The sequence below is a fragment of the Mauremys reevesii genome, linkage group 11 (genome assembly GCF_016161935.1).
Source record: "Mauremys reevesii isolate NIE-2019 linkage group 11, ASM1616193v1, whole genome shotgun sequence".
In the NCBI taxonomy this organism is placed as follows: Eukaryota; Metazoa; Chordata; order Testudines; family Geoemydidae; genus Mauremys; species Mauremys reevesii.
Genome location: NC_052633.1, coordinates 9603902 through 9624873, shown reverse-complemented (window position 1 = coordinate 9624873; position 20972 = coordinate 9603902). Strand labels below are relative to the sequence as shown.

General features: G+C 40.5%; 1 protein-coding gene across 4 annotated transcripts in view; it reads left to right on the top strand.

Annotated features, from left to right (window-relative positions):
- TRAF3IP1 (TRAF3 interacting protein 1) overlaps positions 1-20972 on the top strand; it is a 92891-nt gene that overhangs the window by 47210 nt on the left and 24709 nt on the right. For all 4 annotated transcript variants that reach the window (XM_039494881.1, XM_039494882.1, XM_039494883.1 and 1 more), the window contains 5 exons: positions 6592-6682; positions 8162-8245; positions 10278-10398; positions 10574-10610; positions 15356-15429. In XM_039494881.1, coding sequence (XP_039350815.1) covers positions 6592-6682; positions 8162-8245; positions 10278-10398; positions 10574-10610; positions 15356-15429 — 407 coding nt within the window. The remainder of the gene's footprint in view (positions 1-6591; positions 6683-8161; positions 8246-10277; positions 10399-10573; positions 10611-15355; positions 15430-20972) is intronic.

Here is a 20972-nt window from a genome sequence, read left to right as displayed (position 1 = left end):
AGGTTAGGAAAACTGAACAAATGAGATCCCAGTCAGCAAAGTACTTAAACATGTGAGTAATCCCATTGACTGCAGTGGTGGTACACATGCTCAAAGTTAGGCATATGCATAAATACCTTGATGACTCAGAGCCTGACTTACTGGGGTAGGGCTATTTTTCAGCGATAACGACTAAAGTTTATGGGGGCAGAATACAAACTTCTTATAGAGGGTTAGTCTCCTCTTAAAGCACTATCAGAACAAATCAATTACTAAATAGGAAAAGTCATTAAATATCTGTACAAATTTTTAAGATTGGTTGTCAGAGTATTGAATGCTTTCTGCCTCTAATACTGTTTTTTCTAATTTTTATGTTTACTTATAAAAAGTATCCACAGAAATACTGTTGCAAAGCCTGAGGAACTGGTTATATCCTGCTAACCTGCACAGTTAGCAAATATTCAAAACAAAAGTGTCACATTGGTCAGAGAGAATAGAAAAAGAACTAGATACATTCTTGGAGGATAGGTCCATCAATGGTTATTAGCCAGGATGGGCAGGGATGGTGTCCCTAGCCTCTGTTTGCCAGAAGCTGAGAATGAGCGACAGAAGATAGATCACTTGATGATTACCTGTTCTGTTCATTCCCTCTGGGGCATTGGCCACTGTTGGAAGACAGGATCCTGGGCTAGATGAACCATTGGTCTGACCCAGGATGGCCGCTCTTATGTTCTTATGTCTATTTAAACTCAGCTTGAAAAGAGAGATTCAGAAGACAATCTTCATAGGTTTAGCATGAGGAAATGTTGAGATTCCCTTTGACCAGACTAGTTTTGTATTCCATTCAGGGGAGTGGGGGGGAATTAGTTATATTTTATTAGAATAATCTTTATAATAAGTGGTGTCAACTGTACTGAGATCATAATAATGTGAATATAACTAAACAAGAATTGGAAACACTGTTGGGGGGAAACAGCAAATGTAAATATTTAATGGAATGAAATAAAAGCTTATAATTGCAATAGATTTTAAAAGTCCTAATGTACGGAACATGATCTTTTTTATTAACTTCATGTCCTCTCTCATATATACCTTGTATAATGAACAAATATGAAAATAAGAGGGAAAAGTTGCCATGTCACTTTTGAAGAACTGGAGGAGAGAGTGAAATCCTTCTTGTTCTCCATGTGGTTGCAACTGTGTGAGCATACCCAGCACATCAAAGCTGGAGAATTTTGTCTAGCACTACCTGTAGGGATAGAGCTTTGCACCCTTCTCCCTTAGCCCCTTCCGTGGCTATATAAGGGCAGCACTGCCCTCACCCCCCTCATTCCTTCTCATTTCCTACAGCAAGAGTCTGAGTATTCGGTGAGATTTTTTTTTTTTTAACCTCAGACTTGCCTTCAGTTTTTTCTCTGTTTCTTCGGAATATAGTTATAGTTGGTTAGTAGTACCTGTTAGTCATAATAGTTAGTAGTGGTAGTAGTAATTAATTAGGTAGTTTCTCCCAGTGGAATGCCCTCACCAGGGTTTAAAGTTTGTCCTTAGTGTAGGGTAGCTATCCCCAGTAACGTCCCCCACACTTGACATTTATGATGTCTGGGGGAAGGGCACATTAGAAAAAGGTGCTCCATCTGTAAGCTTTTTTAAAAAAAAGACACCGGTGGCTTGAGACTTAAGATTAAAGCCGTATCTTCTCAAGAAGGCCCTGAGCTCTGCCTCAGCGTGAGGGACCACTGTGGCGCATCAGGCCCCTCAGAGGCACTGAGGGGCCTGAACTAGTACAGGCTGGATCTTCTCAGCTGAGCTCAGATTCCTCGTCAGAAGGAAGAGGGATCTCTCTTCTTCATCAGGTCCCCCATGCAGATGTGTATTGTCAACCAGCATGTGCTATTATATAAAAATGACTTTGTGAACTGGGACCCCATGTCCAAATTTGTGGATAAGTTACCAGAATCCTTCAGGGAGGATTTCAAGGCTTTTGTTGCAGAAGGCCGTTTAGTGGCCAAGACATCATTACAGTCAGCTCTGGATATAGTGGATGCTTTATCCAGGCTAATGGCTTCAGTCTTCACAATGAGGAGGATCTTACATGGTTGCAAAACCCTGTCATGGCTCATGAGATCCAGCAGAGCATAGAGGACTTGCTGCTTTTGGTCACCTCATCATTACTGAGAGAAATGAAGAGACATTACATTCCTTTAAAGACCTCCAAAAGCCCCTGTGCTCCTTGAGGATTTATGTTCAGGCCCCAAGGAGACATGGCTTTGGTAGCCATCGACGGCAGTAATAATCACCCTCAGCGATATTTCCATCAGTCCCCCTACTCTGAGGTAGCAGTATTTCTCCAGAAAGGGGCACAAATTGGAGCAAAGACTTTCTGGGTCTAATTCTAGCCAAACGGCCCATCGTCTCATCTCTTGGACTTGGCAGCCTATTTGACTTGAATCTCAAAAGCAGCACTCCAGCTTGGAACATAACTTTCCCGTCCCTTCTGTTCCAGGACAGAAGTTGTCCCACTTCTGTAGTACTTGGAAGGTTATAATTACAGACAGGTAGGTCCTTAGCACTATGTGATCGGATTATGCTATTCAGTTCATATCCAGTCTCCCTCCTATCCCCATACCCATGTGACTGGGTGGACCACTATGATGAGTCACTGTTTACGCAGCAGGTGGAAACCCTGTGTGCTATGGGGGCCATAGAGGAGCTTCCTCCTCATCTTCATGGAAAAGGATTCTACTCCCAGTACTTCCTGATCCCCAAATCCAAGGGAGGATAGAGACCTATCCTTGCTCTGTGATTACCCTCACTACTATTCTTCTTGCACTGAATCATAATGTCTGGTTTGCTGATGTCAATCTCCAATATGCCACACAAAGTTTCTGAGATTTCTTGTTGCTGGCCAACATTAATGGTACACAGTTCTCCCCTTTGGCCTATCTTCAGCCCCAGGGGTCTTTACCAAATTGAGTGATGGTGATGTGGTGGCGGCCTTTCTCAGAAGGAGAGGGATTCATGTCTTTCTGTGCTTGGACAATTGGCTGGTGAAATGCACATCCAGGGAGCAGGTCCTCATTCATTTCCCGTTCACTTTGGACCTTTTTGGTTAGCTGGGTCTGATCCTGAACAAAGGAAAATCAACTCTAATCCCAACTCAAAAAATTGAGTTCATTGGGGCCCTATTAGACTTTACAAAGTGGAGGGTCTTTCTCCAGTAAGAACAATTCCAGACAATTTGGAGCCTTTGTCTGGCTGTCCAATTTCATCCTTCAACCATGGTCTGTGTATGCCTGAGATTACTGGGCCATATGGCCTCATGCATTTACAGTGCACAGCAGGAGAGGCTCTTTGCCCTCTTCAGTTGTAGCTGAGGTTGGTCCGTCACCCAAGTTGCCAGTCATTGGACACCCTTATCTGAGTTTCCCCAGAGCTACCGGACTCACTACAATCATGGATAGAGCACAGCAGTGTGTTTCAAAGGTCTCTCTTTTGCCTTTCTTCCGCCAACCAGAACGTTCATCACGAATGCTTCCACAATAGCTTGGTGAGTGCATTTGGGATCATTAAAGATTCAGTGTTTGTGGGCAGAGCAGGAGACCTCTTGTCATATCAATGTACTGGAGCTTCAAGCAGTATACAATGTCTGTTGGGCCTTTCAGAATCAGATCCAGTGAGCCACTGTTCATACTCACTGATGATACCACTGCAGTGCATTATGTGACCAAGCAAGAGGGCAGCTACTCCACCCAGCACTTCAGGAAGCAATAAAATTCTATCACTTCTGCCTCAAGGAAATAATCATACCCATGGCAGCTCACTTCCCAGGCTCTCAAAACCAGCTGGCTGATCACCTCAGCAGGACCTCTTCAGACAACCGTGAGTGGTCCCTAAAGAAAAGTGTGCTGAGATCTATTTTTGGAGATAGGGGAGTCCCTTTTATCAACATATGTGTGACAAAGGACAACAGGAAATGTTGTCAGTTCTGTTCTCAGATGGTGCTCAGCCTGGGATCTGTAACCAATTATTTCCATCTGAATTGGGGAGGGGACCTGATGTATAACTTCACCCTCCCCATCACTTTGATCCATCAGTTTGTTCATAAGCTCAAATTGGACTATGCCAAGATAATGCTGATTGCACTGGCTTGACTGAGGCAGTGTTGGTTTTCCGATCTTCTCACCCTACCAGCTTGGCCTCCTAAGTCTCTCCCTACCACCTGACTCAACATCACAGCCAGTTTGTTCATCCTACATTGGACAGTCTGCACCTTACTCTTGGATGTTGCATGGCTAGATGAGGAGGAGAGGAAATGCTTGGTATCTACAAGGTCCACCTACTTGGCTAAGTGGAGATGTCTTTCAATTTGGCCAACATCAAAGCAAATTCAGCCCATGTCAGCTCAGATTCATGATTTTTGGTATTTCCTCGCCTAGAACACAGCCTCCCTGACTGCAAGATGAGTCAGTGAATTGCAAGCCTTATGGCAGACACTTCATATATGCAGTTCTTCAAAGACAAGGTATCATTGAGACCACTCCTGGAATTTTTGTCTAAGGTGCTGTCTCACTTTCACTGTAATCAGGTTATTTACTTAGCTATATTTTCTCCCAAGCCACAATCAATTCCCTGGACAAAGAGTCTGTATTACTCATTTTTCCCAATGCCTCTAACTCTAAAAGTGATGAACAAGATCAAGCAGGACAAGGAGATCTTGATAGTCCTTACATGGCCAATACAAGCATGGCATCATTACCTTTTTAGATTGTCTCCTTGTCTGGTGATCAACCTTTCCTGCTTCCCTTGTCTCTCTTAAGATGCAGACTAACTGCTTCATCCCACCCTAAAGAGTCTCTGCCTCAAGGCATAGGTCCTTGATGGTTCATGGGCATACAGTCCACTTGTTAGGTAGAGGTCCATAAAGACAGCCTTTTTAATAATCATTACATTGGCTTGAAGAATTGGCTTGAAGAAGGGAAATCAGAGGGCCTTTTTGGTGGATCCTTCCTTTTCAGTACACCTCTACCACCTCTATAACACGACCTGATATAACATGAATTCGGATATAATGTGGCAAAGCAGTGCTCCGGCAGATCAAAGCAAGTTCGATATAATGCAGTTTCACTTATAACGCGGTAAGATTTTTTGGCTCCCGAGGACAGCGTTATATCAGAGTAGAGGTGTATTTTTGAAGGATAAAATTGCCCTACATCCACATCCCAGATTCCTTCCTAAGGTATCGTCTGAGTTTCATCTGAACCAGACCATACGTTTACTGTTCCCTCTGTGTCAGAAGAGCATTGGCTTTCTATCTCGATAGGAGCAAACCATTTTGGAAGTCTCTGAGACAAATAGTCTACATAGTAGACAAATCTAAGTGTTCCTCTATTTCTACCCAGAGATTTCAAGGTAGATTTCAGGACGTATTATCACTTGCTATGAAATTGCCAATGCCCAACCTCTTGCTAGGGTTCTGGCCCATTCTACTAGGTTGCAGTCAACATCCTGGCCTTATTTAAGGACATTCCAGTACCTGAAATCTGCAGGGCCAGTATACGGTCTTCAATACATACCTTCTCTAAATGCTATGCCTTGGTTCATGCCTCTAGATCTGATGTAGCAGTAGGCAGTGCAGTTCTGTCTTCTGTACTAGACTCTATTCCAAAACTCCCTCCTGCTGTGGTACTGCTCAGAAGTCACCTGAAGTGAAGCACCCATAGGACTCTACTTGAAAGAGAGTGAAAGGTTACTTACTCTGTGCAGTAACTGTCGTTCTTCAATATGTATTTCCTTATGGGAGATCCACTGTTCACCCTCCTTTCCCTTTGCTTCAGTGTTTTCTTTGTGGGATTTTGCAGTAGAAAAGGAAGTGAGGGTGGTTCACCTGTGCAGCTTTATGTATCTTCAGCAAGGCATGGGGATCTGTGGGGCTGGTGCATGTGCCCAACTCACTGCTAATGAAAATCTCTGCTCAAAGGTGCATCTGCACCTGAAGTGGAGCATCCCATATTGGGACACAACTTGAAGAAATACAGTTACAGGATGAATCACCTTTCCTCTTTTCACCCCGTCTGCATCAGAGTTTCCAGCCTCAGTTTTGGTGCAAAGGAACTAAGGGAGGGTCAGGGTGGTGCTGCCCTTATATAGCCACGGTAGGGCCTACAAGGGAAAGGGCACTAGCTCCGCCCTTGCACGTATTACTAGATAAAGTCCTTCGGCTTTGGTGGCTGGGCGTGCGCACACCTGAGTGGAATACATGTCTGCACCCACATCTCAAAGAACAACAATTATGCTACAGGTAAGTAGCCATCTTTTTCCAAATGGAAAAGGTGACAGTATTGTGAGCGAATGTGAAGAGTTGGAGTATAGAATTATTTCTCAGTGTCCATTTGAACTGTAAGTTCAATATTTAAATAGTTTTAAATATTTCAGGCTTAAAAGGCTTTGGTTACAAATAAATTTAAAAAAGTAAACTGTTTCTGTTTTTGTGGATTTAGTTAACTGGCACACACTGAGCTTTGATAAAATGTAAAATAATTCAGTACAAAAGCTTAGATTTACATTTCAAACTTGTAATTATGACTAAGCTGTGGTGATGTTTCCTTTTAATAGAAGGAGAAGCTGGAAACCGTGCCTCTGAGAAGCCAATGGTGTCCGAGAATGGCGAAGTATCTAATGATCTTCCACCTCACGTCACCCAAAGGTCCGTTCCTAGCTCTCTGTTCCTTTCTTACCTAACTGTAACAGGTCTGAAGAAGGCAATTGTTAGTCTCTAAGGTGCCACGGCTACCACTCTGAAGCTTAGACTCACTAACCAGAAGGCTTTATTAGGGCAATATGACTTTAATATCTGGGATGCCATTCTGAAATTTAAGGACAAGTTGTAAAGCCTCATGCATCTAGAACCTGGGCTTGTAGATCTACCAGGCAGCTGACATCTCCCGGCTACCACCGAGCAGCAGCTGCAATCAACTTGCGCTCCGCTTCCCATGACCCACCGTGGACATAGACCATGGGAAGTTCCGCCTCAAAGGTTTGACAGACGGCAGCCCCAGGGCTCCCAATTGGCTCCCTGCCCTATATAAACCCAAGGGTAGTTCCAGGAAGAGTCCAGGCAACAGCGTGGATCTTCTGTAGCTGCCACAACCATTTCCGCTCCTTGGTCTTGAATTCCTGGCTTAAACCTTTGCTTGATGTGGACTTTGCCTCCTGATTCTGGCTACGTCTACACTACCCGCCGTATCGGCGGGTAGCGATCGATTTTTCAGGGATCGATATATCGCGTCTCATCTGGGCGATATGATATCCGAACTGCGCTTCTATCGATTCCGTCTCCACCGCCCGCGGAGCGGCGGGCGGTGGCGCGCGGAGACATGGAGCCGCCCGATCGCGCCGGAGGGCGGGATATATCGATATATAGATACTAGATATTCATTCAGCTCGCTACGTGTGTAGCTGCGTATATCTTATTTCGATTTTTTTCCAGTGTTAGACCCTCAGACTCTGACCCCAGTTATCGACCCTGGCCTGGCCCTGACTCCAAACTCCTCTTCTATTCCTAGCCTCACGTTTGCCCCTGCTTTGACCCTAGGCCCTGACTTCCCTTGTTGGGATCTTAAAACAAGTTGGCTGAGGATGCTAAGCAGGAGTTCCTTTCACTGGTAGATGAAGGAAACTTGTTCGTCTTAGCTATTGGCTGAACAAGTCGAGTGGACTTGTAGGCTCTTAAGTTTTACATTGTTTTGTTTTTGAGTGCAGTTATGTAACAAAAAAAATCTACATTTGTAAATTGCGCTTTCACAAAGAGATTTCATTACAGTACTTGTATGAGGTGGAACTGAAAAAATACTATTTCTTTTGTTTTATTTTTACAATGCAAATATTTGGAATGAAAAATAATGTACAGTTTGATTTCAATTACAACACAATACAATATATATGAAAATGTAGAAAAGCATCCAAAATATTTAATAAATTTCAATTAGTATTCTATTGTTTAACAGTGCGATTAAAACTGTGATTAATCATGATTAATTTTTTTAATTGCGATTAATATTTTCACGTTAATTGCGCGAGTTAACTGTGATTAATTGACAGCTCTACTATAAACTAGTAACTTCCATGGACGTGTATTAGTAGTTCGTTTTGCAGCTATAAATGAAAAATCTTTTGTTTATTGTAGAAGACCACCACGTCCCAATAGCGCAAGGCCAGCTCCTCCCCGGATAAAACGACAAGAAAGTACAGAGGTTTTACTTCCCGAGAGGTAAGGGAAGGGGGGAGGGGAGAGAGAGAGAGAGAGTGTGTGTGATGCAGAATAAACATTCCTAGTTTTCCCAATGCATCATTTTGTGGTGTTCCATGTGACACTCACCCATAACAATGTTACTAAAATATACACACTGTACATGGCCTCAGCTTAGAAAATGTTAAGATTTGGTGTCCTGGTCTTATTATTTCTGCAGAACCAGTATATTGTCAGAACAAAGTGAAACTGAACTGTGGTATCAGAAGCTTTGAAAAGCAGATAAAATGATCAGCTGTTGCAAACTCTGGAACAATAAATCTTATAATGCTAATCTAAGATAAGCCTAGAAAAGGTCGGTCATGTATGCAGTGAATAGACCATGGCCCCAGAATGCTAAAGGTGTCTTTTGAAACTATTCCTAATTACCAAAATGATAAGCATCTGATAAATGCTAACTTCCTCTAATCCAGAAAAGCAAGTTGGTGGTTAAAAGAAGAAAAATTATTTCTGTGGCCAAATAAAAGACACTTACCTGTATCATAACTGTTTGTTCTTTGAGGTGTGAGTGTGGACATGTATTTCATTCAGGTGTTTGTGCGCCTAGCACTACCTGTAGAAGTGGCATTCATGCCTTTTCCTTCACATCCCTCCCACGGCTATATGGCATTGCTGCCCCGACCCCCCTTCCCTTTCTTTGCACTGAAACGCCAGGCTGGAGACTCCAGTGCTGAGGGATCAGATGGTGGGCTGTGGAATATATGTATGCACTCACCTCTCAAAGAACAACAGTTACGATACCGGTAAGTAACCGTCTTTTCTTCTTCAAGTGGTTGCAGACATGTATTCTATTCAGGTGACTCTCAAGCAGTTTGAGCAGGAGGTGGGGATCAGAGTCTATTTAAACAGTGCATGCAGACCTGCCGTCCCAAAGTTTTCATCTGATCTCGACACCGTAGTGATAGCATGATGTTTAGCAAAAGTATGCACAGAAGACCATGTCACTGGCCTGCAGATAACCAGTATTGAAATATCGCTGAGGAATCCAATTAATGTCACAGATTGAAGAGCCTGGTATTAAATATTTGTTACCTGTGGAGATACTTATAGACTGCAAATTAAAGTTGGGGTGCAATTGAAAATGGCATAAATTAGATTAGGAAGTAGAACAGTAGAACCTCAGAATTACAGGTTTCAGAGTAGCAGCCGTGTTAGTCTGTATCCGCAAAACAAACAGGAGTACTTGTGGCACCTTAAAGACTAACAAATTTATTTAAGCATGAGCTTTCGTGAGCTGTAGCTCACGAAAGCTCATGCTTAAATAAATTTGTTAGTCTTTAAGGTGCCACAAGTACTCCTGTTTTTTTTTCTCAGAATTACAAACGCCAGAGTTACGAACTGACCAGTCAACCACTCACCTCATTTGGAACTGGAAGTATGCAATCAGGCAGCCGCAGAGACAAAAAAAGCAAATACAGTACAGTCCTGTGCTAAATGTAAACTACACCTCTATCCCGATATAACGCGACCTGATATAACATGAATTTGGATATAACGTGGTAAAGCAGTGCTCCGGGGTGGGCGGGGCTGCACACTCCAGTGTATCAAAGCAAGTTCGATAAAGTGCGGTTTCACCTATAACACAGTAAGATTTTTTGGCTCCTGAGGACAGCGTTATATTGAGGTAGAGGTGTACTTAAAAAAAAAAAAAGGGGGGGGGGGAGTTTAAAAAAAAAAATTGACTAGCCAAGGAAACTGTTCCTGTGCTTGCTTCATTTAAATTCAGATGGTTAAAATCAGTGTTTTTCTTCTGCATAGCAAAATTTCAAAACTGTGTTAAGTCAATGTTCAGTTGTAAACTTTTGAAAGAACAACCCTAACGTTTTGTTCAGAGTCACAAACATTTCAGAGTTGTGAACAAGCTCCATTCCCAAGGGGTTCGTAACTCTGAGGTTTTACTGTATTAGAGAGAGAGGCATGTGCTCTCTTCAGTCATGGATAACATTTGGCCAACATTTCTGTATGGTTTAAATTTCCATTGTCTTTCTTTCAGGAATGGCAGCGGGAAAGCCGTCTCAAATGTGATCATAGACAAACAGAATTCTGATGATGAAGATGATCAGTTTGTAGTGGAGGCAGCACCACAGCTACCTGAAATGCCAGAAATGGAAACGGTCTGTTAATATAACAAAATCCCAGCATTTTTGCTCAAATCTGTGTTCAGAGTTCCCTTAATGCTGTCCAATTTTTTTTTATTCAAGCAGTTTCTTATCTGGGATGCATGCATGCTTTAGATCACAGCAATGTAAGCTTCCTTATAACTAAAAGCTTTTACTTTTTCTTATGTAGGAACCAATAATGGAACTGGATGGTGATGAGAAGCATGGTAAGTTTCTCTGGCTCTTCTCCCTTCATTTGTGATTCATACTCTACACAGGATGTAAAAGAATCTTAAATAGATAATGGGAATAACATTTCTTGATCATGTTTTGATCTTGCATCTTGAGGGTATGTACTTCTAATTTATGCAATAACTTTAAAAAACAAAAATATAGAAACAAGCTATTTAGCAAAAGCAATCTGTTCTTATTGTAACAGGGTAGCAGGATCTGCAATCCAGGTAGGGATACAGGGTAGCAAGAGTTTAGAACCCTGCTGAGTAAATTCTGCTAACTTATTATGGTAGGTACAGCTGGTAAAGTCCATGGAGAACCAGCATATTATCAGATCAAAGTGAAACTGAACTTTGGTATTGGTATGTGTTTGCTGCCAAGTTTTAAAGAAGGTCAAATCACTGAACTGGCAGAAGTCACTGACTAAGCACCTTGAACCAAAGTTTGTTGACATGCTCAACCAGCTTTTTACAGCAATAGCCTCAGGTGCAGACAGAATATTTTCTTCATTTCAGTTTATTCAGCTGGTTCAATTCAATGACTAGTTAATTCATAGTCGAGAAACTGGTTATGAGTTGAAAAAGCAGGGAAGTTTGTTTTCCTTCCCTAATCTATGAAAAAAGACTACGGCTGGGAGGATAAGATCTACTAGTTCTAAAATCTTGAAGGACATGGTGACCAGAAACAATTAGTTCTCTTCATTAATTACACATAATACTTCCCTTTGTTTATTAAATTAGTTTTAAATGCAAAACATCTTTGATAAACATTTTTTCTTACATATCAGCACATTTAAAGTAATTTCATTTAATAAGTAAAATGCTGGGTTTTTTTACATTTTTAATTGAATTTGAATTTCCATCCAAATAGAGATTGACATGCATTATAAGTAAATAAATAAATAAATTATTCATCATCTAGCAAATAAGAAATGCATCATTCACATTCACCATTTTCTAACATAAAATATAAAACTTAAGAATCTAAATACATATGTAAGTTAAACTATATAATTGCTTAAATAAATGTGTATAATATAGTATATGCTCCTGGTTAGCAAAATAAGCACCAGAGTTAGGATAATGGCTATATTTAGTTGCAAATCAACATGTTTTAATGGTTACCAACCAATGAGAATCAACCCTTTTCTTTAGGAAGATAACTAAAAAGTACAAATGCAAAACAGTATTAAAATTGAAGATTTAAATCATGGTTTCCTATTTTGATTATTTAAATCCTGATTAAAATTGGTGATTTAAATCAATCCACCGGGCAGCTAGGCTTAATTAGTTTTGTTTTGTGGTGGTGACTGAGTTACCAGTAAAGCAAAGCCCAAGAAGGAGCTAAGTTTGGTATTATACAGCCCATGTAGACTTTCTTTTGAATGTGGTCGGAACTGTCAGGTCACACATATATAAGAAGCAGCACATGTTATCAGGAACTAAGCCTGTTGTCCTTTTAAATTATACTAATGCTGAATAGAAACTTAACTTCTGAGAAGTGTCTCCTGAAAAACAGTGATCTAGATATGAGTTCTAATCTGAGCTCAACCACTGACCCATTTTGTGGCCTTGAGTGAGTCACTTAACTTCTGTCTCTATCAGGGACTGTGTTTTTGTGATTGCGGTAAGCCACCAAGGGGTAAATTTCCATTTTACATTGAGACAGTGCATCTACATTGGAGTTTTGCATCAGTGTAGCTACCCCAGTACAAACATCTCTCTATAGTCAGGCCTTGGGATTGGAATGAGGATTGCCTAGTTTACAGAAGCTCCAGTTCAGCAAAGCACTTAAGCTTTTGAAAATTTTACCTCCCATGTTTAAATGCCTTAGGGCTTGTCCACACTTAAAAGGCTACAGCAGCATAGCTGCACTGCTGTAATTCTTCAGTGTAGAGACTACCTACTCCGACAGGAGGGACTGCACAGCAGAGGTAATCCACCTCCCTGAGAGGCGGTAGCTAGGTGGACCTAGCAATGTCTACATGGGGACTTAGGCTTGGTCTATACTACAGAATTAGGTCAACATAAGGCAGCTTATGTCAACCTATTTATGTCAGTGTCCACACTACAGCCTTGTTCCCGCTGATCTAAGTGCCCTGCTACACCTACATAATAACTCCACCTCCACAAGAGGCGTAGGGCTTATGTCGATGTAGTTAGGGCGATGCAGCATCCGTGTGGACACTGTGAGTTTCTTACATCGGCTGTTGGCTGTCATTCTTGTCAATTTCATGGCTCCATGCTGGAGCTTTGAACTGACAAGAATGCTGCTCACAGCTTGAGCTATTACCCAAGGGTGGGGGGTGGCTTTAGCTAGAGCCTGGCTGTCCCCCAGGTTCCTGTCGCCCAGTCCAGCTGCTGTGCTGATTCCCCGCTCTCTGCCAGGAGCCCTGTGACACCAAGGCTCCCAGCTCACACCGCCCCCCCCCCCCCACTGGGCTCTCAGCTCCCCACTGGGAACCTGGCAGCCACCCAGGCTCTAGGCAAGGAGCTCCAAGTCGGGAGCGAGGAGCCAAGAGCCCGCGGGGGGAGGGGAGGTTGGGGCAGATGGGCTCCCAGCAGGGAGCTATGCAGAGTTGAGATCCTGGGCTCTCAGGCCCCCGTAAGTTGGTGGAAGTATTCCTGGTGAGGAAGCACACCACCAACAGAAGGAGGGCGGTATGGACATGAACCACTGCAGTAGTTGCTGCGGTAGCTGTAAGTCAACCTAAAATAGTTGGTAGTGTAGATATGTCCTTAGGTCGGCTTAACTAAACCGCTCAGGGGTGTGGATTTTTGACATAGTGACGCCACCTAATTTTCTGCTGTAGACCAGGCCTAACTCCTGCTGGTACTTAAGCTCCTAAGTCACTTAAACACTTTTGAAAATGTTATCCATACTTAAATTTATGCACATGCTTAGGTCTCATTGATTTCACATGCTTAAGTGCTTAGCTGAATCAGAGCTAAGGTGTTGTGAAAGCTAGTTAAAGTTTGCATAGCGCTTTGAAAACATAAAATACTATCTAGGTATCAAGTAGTGTTGTTGTTTCTCACAGCCAACAGGAAAAATGAGTTGTCGCTATATAGTGTCATTTAAATGAGAATTTCCGAAGGACACTGTACATGAATGAAAGTATGGAAAACCTGTACCTCCAATATTACTGCATTGTTGTGCTAAAAATGAAATAAAATGCTTTTGAAGGGGAAAAAAACCCTTTCAACTGTTTGATTGCTGAGTCTTAACAGACTACATCTCTAGATGTATTATAACTATATTTTAAAACAGAATAAATTAAATGTCTCTTACCTAACAATACCTGAGTGTTGTTTCCTCTTCTACAATACACACCTAAAGGACTGTATAGAAAATGCAGGTAATACCTTGTGTTGCTTTAGGTACTAACGATAACATTAAAAGTTGCAGAAAAAAACAGAATCCTGCAAATTCTGATCTTCATAGCTATAAAAAGCCTGTTGGGCAGTGCACCATGGAAATATAATCTATACTTCTGTCAGTATGAGTAGTAGACCTGGTATCTCTGAAATGTGATAAAGTATCCAATTCAGATGGCTGTCTCCTTAGGCTGAGTTCAGGAGACATGTTTTGTCACTAAATAATTTAAATGTTCTTGTGGCATGTTACTTTAGCCAGCAGAGTGTGTACGTCTGCATGACTGACCAATTTAGAGTAAACTCTGAAAAAGTGTACAAATAAATCTGCACAAGCAAGTTGGTTCTAAACATCATTATGCTTATTCTTTATCCCAAATCTCATTTATTTAGTTTCTCAAAACCTAGAATCCATTGTAATTTTACTGGACCTGGCTTATTTGAGAACGGTGTTTTTCTAAATGTCCATATGTAAATATTGCACTTTTTAAAGGAAGGGCATAGAGATTAGATGATCCATGTATGTAGTCTGTATAGCATTTGGCAGATTTTTCTGAATGAAAAGTGCTATATAAATGTAAGAGATTGTTATGATAACATATAACTCAAGAGTGTGGCTCTACACCTTTAATGAGCTATATTTTCACATATTTAAATCAACACAAAACTAAATTTGAAAAAATTAAAATTAAAACCAAAACCACCTTTTCCCTTCGATATTTTTGCAAAAGGAAGGTTTACTTTAACTACCACCAGTTTGGCTGGTTCAGGTTGCCTTTAGGTCAACAGTTCAAAGACTAGAATAGTAGTCTTGGAAATATACTGTTATAACATGAGGTAGTTTGTTTGACAAAAGTAATTCATTTGGGGATGGTGTCCTTTGGGCTGTTCCCATTTATCCTTCTCCTATCCATTACCCTCCAGCCATGCAGAATTGGATGTGGCTCCTCCCATAAAGCCTTTGTCCTTGCTTTGACCAGCAGGCGAATGGGTTCAATTTAAGAGTTCAGATACTGCCTCTTTGGCAGCTCAACGCAGAGGAGCAAAAGATTCACCTTGGTATGTGCCTCAGGAAGACGAACGAAGCCCAGTAGGCCTCTATTATGATTCTGTGACCTGACTTGATTTCTTTCCTCTCCCCCATCTCCTCTCTGGTTGTGCTGTGTAATGTACTTGCCACTACACAATCATGACATTGTATAGAAATGGGGTAGAGTAATGTACTAGAATACAGTTAAAGCTGGTCTAAAATCAGTTTTCATTTAATAGAATTAAGTGACCAGGTTTTAGATTAGTTTTCAGATTATTTACAACAGTGTTTTAGTGTCAGTAATCAGCACTAAGAGAATGTTGATCTTCAACAGGTGGTCTTGTAAAAAGAATCTTGGAAACAAAGCGAGATTATGAGACATCGCAACAGGCAAAGTCTACAGAGAAGGTAATGTGATAATGGGCTACAAAGACTTGTCATTCACGAATGTTTCAGTAGTGACCTCTCTTTCCTCCATGCATTGTTTTTTTTCTTCCCAGTTTTCTTTTCCTTACTTATCTAGTTATTCTTGATTTCTTAAATTCATCTTTGTGTTTCTCAAATTATGTCCTGCTTTCCATATCAGTCTTTGCCTTTCTCCCTTTTTTCATTCTGTTTTTGTATTTGTTACCATACTCCTTTTTCATGTCCTTTATTTTCATTGTTAGCTGGAAAATGTAAAAAAACAGGACAGAGAATGAGGAAAATAAGCAAGTCTCAGAAAATAGTGACATCTCTCATTTTGCTGCTTATCAAATGTAACTTGACACATACTCTGGTCAGAGCTCTGTAATTGAATTGATCAAGAAAGCATCTTTGCAGCAAGAGACGCCAATGAGTTTTATTAATTTCAAGCTGCTGTAGTTGTAATACTGCTTCAGTTGGGAACTATATGAGGCGTGCTCTGTGTGTTTGCATAGCCGTAATGTTTTGATTCCCGTCTTAGTTGTCCTTTGGGCATTTGTAGAGCAGCATCCTGTTGCCCAGCAACAATTTTCATGGGCTGCTAACCAAAATAGGATCTTAGGATACTACTAACCTTATAAAGTGTAATCACATTGGTTCTCTGATACTGCTTCATGTCTCCAAAGCTATCTTGATTGCAGCCAGTACTGAAGTGTAATTAATGTAGTGTGTGTCTTTAGTTTTTATACTGAAAATCTTTACTGTTTAAGCCTTGTCAAGATCTTGTTGCAAATGCCCATCAGACTGCATGATAACGTTTTAGATTGATTTTCCTGATCAAACAGCCATTGAGAAGGCTAGTAAATTACTGGGCCAATTGATGAGCTAGAGAGAGACCGTGGGAGTCACTAAAATATATCTTGGCAGGTGCCAATATAAGAATCTAGACAGGTAGACTTTCATGTGCTTACAAGTAGGCACTTGTAATTCCCAATTCTCATCAAATCTCACCTGGAAAGTCCACAAACCTCTTTTTACTTCAGTTTATCCTTAATCTTTATTCATAAGTATTTTCATTGGGCAAGAACTTCAATAGTGTGCCTCAAATATTGGGTGCCCAACTTGAAAGAAGGTGCTGAGCATCCACCTTCTGAAAATCTTGCCCCTATTAAGGTGTCTCAGCTTGGGCACCCAAAATCACTAGTCAGTTTGGAGGACCTTGGCCATTGGGTTTCTTTTGTCATATCAGAGTTAATAATTTCACACTTAGTGGCAAAGTGTATGGCTATAGTTTTAATATTAGTCCCAAAGATACCTTGAGTCATGAAGGCTGTCCGATGACTTTGTGGTTGATACACTGTTGTGGGCAATTATCTTGGGAAGCTTTTGAACACTATAGTCCCATTCTAGTCACATATCTCTTTTTTAATTTGATGCAATAAGGCTGGCTGCTGGCATCTTAGTGGATCAGGAACAAAATTCATTAGAGCGTATAAATATCTCCAGATGACTGAAAAACAGACACACCTGAAGAACTGGCCTTATGGAGAGCTATTATGGCTTGATGGTGGTCTCTAGTTTCTGTGCCAAAAGTGGTAGCGTTAACCTGAACCTTTCGAAGTGTAATCTTCAGGTTGTCCATAGTTAAGACCTGAGATTGGTATATCTGTGCTTAAAAAATAAACACAGTTTGCTTTGCTGTCTGGAGGCAGTAGATTATGTTGTCAGAAAGGCCTGGATCCACAAATAGACATAGGGGTTGCAATGCCTAACTTGTAGGTGCCTAAAAATCACTGAAAGCCACAAAGCCTGCATTAGGCCATGTTCTCCCTATACAATGAATGGGAGAGGCAAGCAGTTTAGGCGCCTAAATCCCTTTATGGATCTAGGGCAGAGAAATCAGGATTTACTTTCTTTCCTCCCCATGTTGGGACTGCCAAGGAGGAGTGCAGTTCCTCAGAGGGAAGGGGCATCTTTCTGACTGACGTGTGGGGCTGTGTCAGGCCAGCCTTCCTTGGTCGGGGGAGAGTCCCACAATGCGGCAGAGGAAAAGTGAGGTCAAACAGTGCAATGAATGCCTTCTCAAACAAGAAAACCCATTAGATTTTTCCAAATGGCAACCCATTATCAGCAGACTTTGCTGTGTCAAACTCCTCTTTTATTCTACTTTAAAATGCATTGCATCACAAATCATAGAGCATAGACGTGTAGGACCGGAAAGGACCTCAAGAGGTCTTCTAGTCCAGGCCCCTGCACTCAAGGCAGGACTAAGTATTATCTAGACCAGGATAGTCAAAAGGCCAAATCTATTTTTACCCTCTCATTCTCTCATCATGCAATCTCCAATACATTGTACTGTGAATTAATGATTGATTGGTTCTCCTTAATTCCATATTTGCTTAATTTGAGCTGTCATCATTTCCGCCTATAAAAAACCTGTATGTTCCTTTTATAAAATTACTTTATGCTCATAGGCTCATTCACACTGTTGAAAGCTGTAGTCCTGCCTCTAGTGCTTTCGACGTTTAATGGCTTTGTGTTTAAACATGGCACTGAAAAAAATCGTTCATTTCAGGAAGAGTGAACCAATGCTTACTGTTTTATTTTGTACAACATCCATAGGCTTGACCACTATGTTTCATTTATACAGCGGTTTGATTTTATTTTTCATGTCATGCACTTAAAAATATAAACAATGGGGTATATTACTAATGCACAGCTTGTATGAGTTTGTTGAACAGGGGCACTCAGGGTGTGAAAAATGTTTCTCTAGAGTCTGGACCTTGACTACACCTTGTCCAAGAAATTTGGACCTTGACAAAAAATAATTGACTAACCCTGATCTAGCCCAATACTAAATGTACAGAAATACTATCCCTCTCTTGTTCTTACAGTAAAGTCTATTGTTAACAACAAATTTTAGTGAAAGTTCCTATATACAAAGTATATAGGTCATCTTGAACTAATAAGACTGTTAATTTAATATCCATTGACAGGAATGAGCTCTGTGTGTATACAAATGCTTAGAGAATGGAAGGGATGAGTGAGTGATATTCTGCTCTGCAATACTGCATAATGAGTTACCAGCAGTGTACACTGAACTTGTATTGGATTTTTTTTCTGTACACGTTACCATTCCTAGATCTGTAACTAGATGGTGCTGTTCAATCATCAAATCTGATAAACTAGATTTGGGGAAAACTATCAGGTCATTTAGTTCATTCCTCTCCCTGCGGGATTATTCTGTAGAGTATTTTGTCCTGTCAAGGTAAGCAGTGGGACTTTATCCATTTCCTGTGAGAAGCTGTATATCACCTAATAGATTTCACCGTCAAGAGACTTTTTTTTGGTAATCAGCCTAAATCTCCTTTTGAATAAGTTCATTCAATTTCTCCTAATTAAATCTCTTTAAACCGTAGCGAACAAATCTGCTCCCTTACACCCATTCACATTTTTCAAATGCACATGGCAGTTGTATCCCTCCTCAGTGATCATTTAGTCATACTATATATCTTTATATCATATGACCTCTAAATACCTGCCTGCTATTGTACTGGGTCTTTATCGCTACTGCTTTTCAGATTACATCAGAGACATCTTTATGATCCAGAGAGAAGCTGTTATTTTTCTGACAATAGAGAACTGTTTGAGGGGAAGATTAAAAGTGCTTGGTAGCAGTGATAATTGAGAGGGTATTGGATTTCAGGAAAGTATTTGCCTTAATTTGAGGAATCAAGAAACTGAACGTGTGGTGCAAAAATAAATAGCATTAAAAATATCTTCATTCAGGCACTGTAGTACATATCTTCCCTGACGTTGCTAAAACTACTCCTGCTGACAAAGAACATTTCTTCTTTCCATCTTCAATTCTTTAGACTTTAAAGCCTAAAGCTGTTACTTAGCAAAGATCAGAAAAATTGTCTGTCTGTATTTTGTGTGTTGTTTATGTGCATTAATTTATTGTTTGATTTTAAAAATCCAATCTATAAAGTGGGTAAAGATGGTAAATTCATGCTTAGGATTCAGCAGTGTTATGTTTTGACTAGAGGATATTAGACAACATAACTTTTAACTGCTGTTTGCAGTGTAGCATTTATTTATTCATAGCTTCATATGAAATACTTTCCATGCCCACCCTCACAAACATACCTATGCTTTCTTGAAACACTGGTGTTAGAAAAAGGTTAAATCTACAAATGCAAAAGCTATGTAGTGAAAGTACTTAAAATAATATACAAATTTTTCAGGTCAAACAAAGAGGTCACCTTGGAAATACACAAGGTTTTTGCTGTCTTGATTAGCTGCATTCAGCCTAACAAATTCCTGAAAAGACTTCCCAAATATATTTGGTTAGAACCTGACCCCTATGTTAAACAGTCAGAGAAAGAAACAGATGTTATGTTTTGTATTCCACTTCATTTATTTGATGCATGGCAAAAGTAGGCAGGTAATGAAATAGAGTTTTTGCTACGTGGGATCACTTACTAAAAACTCCCATCTACTACCAAAAAAGTTCACTGGCTCTGAAAAAGAAGCAATTCTGCAAGGTTTTTGCTAGAAACAAATGTATTAAATAGTTCCATAACCTGGATAAAGTTACCTTTTATCACAAATGGTGTAAAAACAAAAAATCTTACCACTTTAAGACCAAACCAGTCATGATGATTGTTGATATTATTTTTGTTAAAGTTTCTCAGAATAACATAGACTCCGCACTATGATATGGTGGATCCCCCCCACCCCCCCATAAATGCAATTAGTAATTTATGCATGCAGTGGTGTAGTCATGTCAGTCCCAGGATAATAGAGAGACACGGTGAGGTAACAATTTTATAGCTGACGAAGCGTTCCATGTAGCTCAAGAGCTTGTCTTTCTCACCAACAGAAGTTGGTTCAATAAAAGATGTTACCTCATTAGTAATTTATGACCGTTAAATTATCTGTGTTTGTTTAAACCATCCTCAGATCAAGTGTTGTGACCCAGTCTGTTCTTTGGGAGCCCAAGCTTCTCTGTATCCTACTATTTTGTGTCACAAGGAAATGCTTACATTGGGATTTAACTATTAGAATGCAGCTACCCTAGGGCCATACTGAAGGCCAATTGTATTATCAGTGCTTTGTCATGATGTAGTGACTATTTAAAGCTGCAATAAAATACAGTGAGAAACTTTTGATATTAGCATAATGAATACATTTCTGCATGTAGACAGTCATACTATTTCAGGGCTCCCTACAGTAGAGCTGGATATGGCTGATTAACCTTTCATTTAACATCACTGAGAGAAAATTAGCATAGGCTAATGGAATGCTCAAATCTATCTTGGCTTTTATCCTAGTCCCAGGTTCAGGTCACTGTGACTGCAACTCTCAGGAATACCTTGAGGTCACCAAAAGATAGTTGCATGTAGTGAACATGAGAACAGGATTTTGTGAATATTATTTATTATTTGAGTTGCAGTAGTGCCTGGAGTCCCCAGTTAGGAAAAGGGGGCCCATTGTGCACGTGTGTACACCTTGCAACCAAAAAAAGATATGATCCCTGTACT